The 4,295-nt window shown below is 38.1% G+C and overlaps 1 protein-coding gene across 1 annotated transcript; it reads right to left on the reverse strand.

Moving 5' to 3' along the window:
- Positions 1 to 228: 228 nt before the first annotated feature.
- Positions 229 to 537, reverse strand: LOC109240010. Its single transcript, XM_019406630.1, has one exon. The coding sequence runs from the start codon at positions 535 to 537 to the stop codon at positions 229 to 231; it is 309 nt and encodes a 102-aa protein (XP_019262175.1).
- Positions 538 to 4,295: the final 3,758 nt, after the last annotated feature.

Here is a 4,295-nt window from a genome sequence, read left to right on the forward strand (position 1 = left end):
CTGAGGCTGCTGAGAAAGTAATAAAGCATGCATGAAATCTCTGCACAGATTCACTATCTCCTATGGCAAACAACAACATATCATCAGCAAAGCTTAGGTGAGTGATCCCCAGCCTTTTACACCTTGGATGAAAGTTATAGCTTTTCTCATGTTGTTGGTCTTTAAGCAGTCTACTCAAGTACTCCATGGCAATGGCAAAGAGAAAAGGAGACATAGGATCTCCTTATCTCAAGCCTTTGGCTGCATTGAATGGTGCAACTGATTCTCCATTAGTAGAATAGAGTAATTAACTGTTTTGATACAGTTCATTACCCATTTGATGAACTTCCCTGGGAACCTCAGTCCTTCCATAACTTGCTCTAGGTAGATCCACTCCAATGAGTCATAAGCTTTTTGTAGATCTATCTTTATCATACATTTGAGGGAGATATGCTTCCTACCATAAGATTTGATAAGTGCATGTGCTAGAATGATGTTGTCTGCTATCTTCCTTCCTGGAATAAACCCTGCCTGAGCCTCTGAGATTATGTAGGCCATTACTTTCTGTAATTTGCTGGTGATGACCTTAGCAATAATCTTTTATAACACTGTACAACAAGATATAGGCCTATAGTCTTTAATTGTATCTGGACTTGGAACCTTAGGCGCCAAAGTAAGTGTAGTGCAGTTTATAGCTTTATACAAGGTTCCTATGATAAAAAATTCTTCCACAGCTTCACAAACTTCATTCTTAACAATGGACCATGTTTGCTTGAAAAAGATAGCATTACAGCCATCAATTCTTGGGGCCTTATCATCTCCAATTGAGCTCAGTCCTTTATGATTTCCTCCTCTGTAATTGGGCACAAAGCTCTAGCTGTTGAGTATTTGATAAGCAAGGTCAATTTCTCATTACAATTCTATTCACTGCTGGTAGTTTTGATGTTGCAGTTCCCATCAAGGATTTGTAAAAGCTAAGAAATTCTTCTTTGATAGCTTCAGGATCCTGAAGGTTGACCGCCAACAATTAATTTTTCTCTTAATCAACCAATGTATCAGAGTAAGTATCCCCTAGTTCTTTTTGAATCCTTTTCAGGTTTGATCTTGCTTGGTTCATCTTCTCTGTAATCCCTTTGAACTCTTCTAAGTTCAACTGTTTAAGTGAAGGTTTCATGCCTTTCAATTTGAGCCAGATATTCTTCATTTTTTCTGTAGCCTTGTTTCTACCCCACTCTGTTTCCACAATTTGCTTGAACTTGGGATGTTTTATCCAGACATTAAAGAACCTGAAAGGAACTTTGATGTTTCTCCTAGCTTCTCTCATTGGGATGAGAATGGGTGTATGATTAGATACAAATGGCTCTCCATATACTGCAGTCAAATGCCCATATTGAAGCATCCATTCATCATTGGCAATTGCCCTATCAATCGTGCTACACACTATATCATTCCCTCTCTGTTTGTTTATCCAAGTGTAGTATTCCCCTTTCCAAGGAATCTCATTTAGCAGCCGTTTTTTGCAACATTCAGAGAATTTTTTTAACTCAGCTAATGAGACAGTTGTTCCAGATAACCTGTCACTGGGGTGTAGGATTGCATTAAAGTCCCCACTAATTACCTAGGTTTATTAATCATAGGAGCCATTGCTTTCAATTGATCCCATAATACTTCACTTTCTTCCACATTATTAAAGCCATATACTATTGTGAGTATACAATCTATTCCATTCTGCCTTTCTGTCACCATACAATGAATAAACTGACTTGTACTAGCTAGATGCTGTATGTTATAGGCTTTAGCATCCCACACTACCCATATTATTCCATTACTTGCATCTTTGTTGTTGCTTATTCTCTCCCAACCAAGAACAACCTTGTTGGCAATCTGTAGTGCTTTGTTTTCTTTCACTCTAGTTTCTAGGATTCCAGCTATGTTTATGTGATTTTCTTTGAGATACTGCTTTAGTTCCTTATGCTTGTACCTCCTATTTATTCCTCTTATATTCCAGATAATCCAAGTCATTGGGCATGTTGTTCCCCCCCCCCCCCCCTATATCAGGGGGTTTCTGGCCTTCTCCTCGGTGTCCTCCTTCATGTAGTACCCGGAATCCATTATTTGTTGACAGCAACATCTAGGCTTGGCCAAATTAAGTTGTTTACTTGCTTCTCTTTACTCCCACTTGTTGTTGGCTTATCAACTTGTTTGTGAAGCTGCGGTGTTCCTTTTGGCTTAACGTGCATCCATTCTCCTCCTTTAGCCTATCTACTCTCATTGATAGGTTGTTGATCCTTTTGATCTATTGCAGGGTGTTGTATCAGCTGTCTAGTTGGTCTCCATGTAGGAACTACTCTTGGTCTCCTTCTCCTTTGTACCTGGTCTGCCTTCTCCTCATGTGTTGCTTTGGCACAATCATGTCCCAATTTTAAGTATTTGGCACAGAAAGCAGGCTTTCACTCAAATTCAATATCCTGCTGGAATTGCCTACCAGAGGGATCATTCACTATTATTTCACTAGGTAGCTCCTTTGTTACATTAACTTCAATGAGGATTCTAGCATGAGATACCTTAGTATGCTTGGTGGTGTATCCATCAGCAAATAAAGGGTTGCCTAGTGTGCTAGTCGTTCTGCTCAATGAGTTACTCCCGCAGTAATTCATAGGGAGCTTAGGAAACTTGACCCACAGAGGAATTTCCGTCAGAAACTCAGCTTTAAAGTCAAAATCGGGTGTCCATTGCTTGAGAATATTGGTCTTCTGCTTAGGTGTATGGTCCTCTATATAGTATGTCTTGTAGATCCTTAGTATTTTGAAATCTAACAATATAATAACCCTCTTCGTGTAGGTAAATTTTAGGTTCTGCAACAGCATCTAATATTGAGCAATATATCTACACATATAGTTATAGCCCGGCTTTTCCCCAATCACATAAACATTGAGTGATTTGCTCCATTTTTCTATTTCATTTTCAACCTCTATTTTATCTAGGTTAACCGCAAATTTTCCATCTAAAATTTCTGGTGGGATATAGGTTAGGTTCATACCATGTTCAACTGTTCGATTCCCAGCAAATAAGGTTGTCCATAGAGCCTCAGGTATAGCTTCCGGTGCCGGAGGAGGTGGGTTCTCTTTCTGTTTGCCTTTGTCCAATGGAATCTCTGGTCTATCATGCATTTCCTCCATTGTAATCGTTGCCCTAGCTTCCCCATTTGATTGAGCGATGTTGTTAGCTGAATTTGCTGAATTTGGTACTCACTCAGTTGATTTGGGCTCAAATTAAGCCTCTTCGATGCCGCTACTTTTGTATTCTGCGATCCCAAATAAAGTGACCTAGCTGGAAGGTTCCCAATTAGGGTCAATACCTTTTGTGTACTTCCTTGTTCAAGGGTTTCTACAATCACACTTGTAGTGATGGAGCTTCCTACAGGTGGTTGATTTTTGAACGGTCTTCCTCTCTTCTTAGCCATGGCGTCCACGGGTAGGTGCAGGTTAGCATAACCTACGCCAAGAGCAAAGCTAGAGAGAGAAAGCTTTTTAATTACCTAAAGAGTCTCCCTCGCTCTTTTGTTCCGGATATCTGTGTAAAAGAGTTTACTAGGGCGAAGTACTCAAGATGTGCTCTACAAAAACTAATTAATATATATATATATACACACACACACACACACACACACAATCATTTTAAGCCAAAAAAGGAAAAGGAAGGAAAAAAAATTGTTACTATTGTCGGTGGTATAAAAAAGTAGGAAAAATACCAGCTATGCCCATTTATAAGTAGCTTATTATAAAAATTGGTCAATTGATAAAATATTACTAATATTAGTCAAATATTACCAATATTAGCCAATTATCTATTTGTAGCAAAAAAGGTCAAATTTTTGCTTTTTCTTTTTGAGTGGGTGTTATTAGAATAGATTGGGTACATCTTAAGAATCTTGAATATCAATTTTGAGATGATTTGGTGGAGTTTTGAGGTGGTGAATTGAAAATTAGAAGTAGAAGATGAACATAAAAAAAATATGTGTATCACACTGTGTATCACATATGTATCATATTTTTATCAAATGTGTATCACATGTATATCCATGTATACCTACGTGTGAGATACATGCGTGATACATGTGTCGCAGAAGAATTTTTTGAAATCGATTTTAACTACGAATTTTGATACCAAATCAGTCAAAAATACCTCCAATCTTCCTCAAATTTTGTATATTGACTCATCTATATGTTTTCAATGAACCTCAACCATACCCATTGAAAAAAGTCCTTTGTTCTTAGATTTTTGGAATCTTTTGTGTGTGTGTGTGTGTGTGTGTG

The sequence above is a fragment of the Nicotiana attenuata genome, unplaced genomic scaffold (genome assembly GCF_001879085.1).
Source record: "Nicotiana attenuata strain UT unplaced genomic scaffold, NIATTr2, whole genome shotgun sequence".
Taxonomy (NCBI): Eukaryota; Viridiplantae; Streptophyta; class Magnoliopsida; order Solanales; family Solanaceae; genus Nicotiana; species Nicotiana attenuata.

What these genes read in the sequence shown, in the direction of transcription:
- LOC109240010 (XM_019406630.1), bottom strand. Translation starts at nt 537, where the DNA reads ATGGCCTACATAATCTCAGAGGCTCAGGCAGGGTTTATTCCAGGAAGG.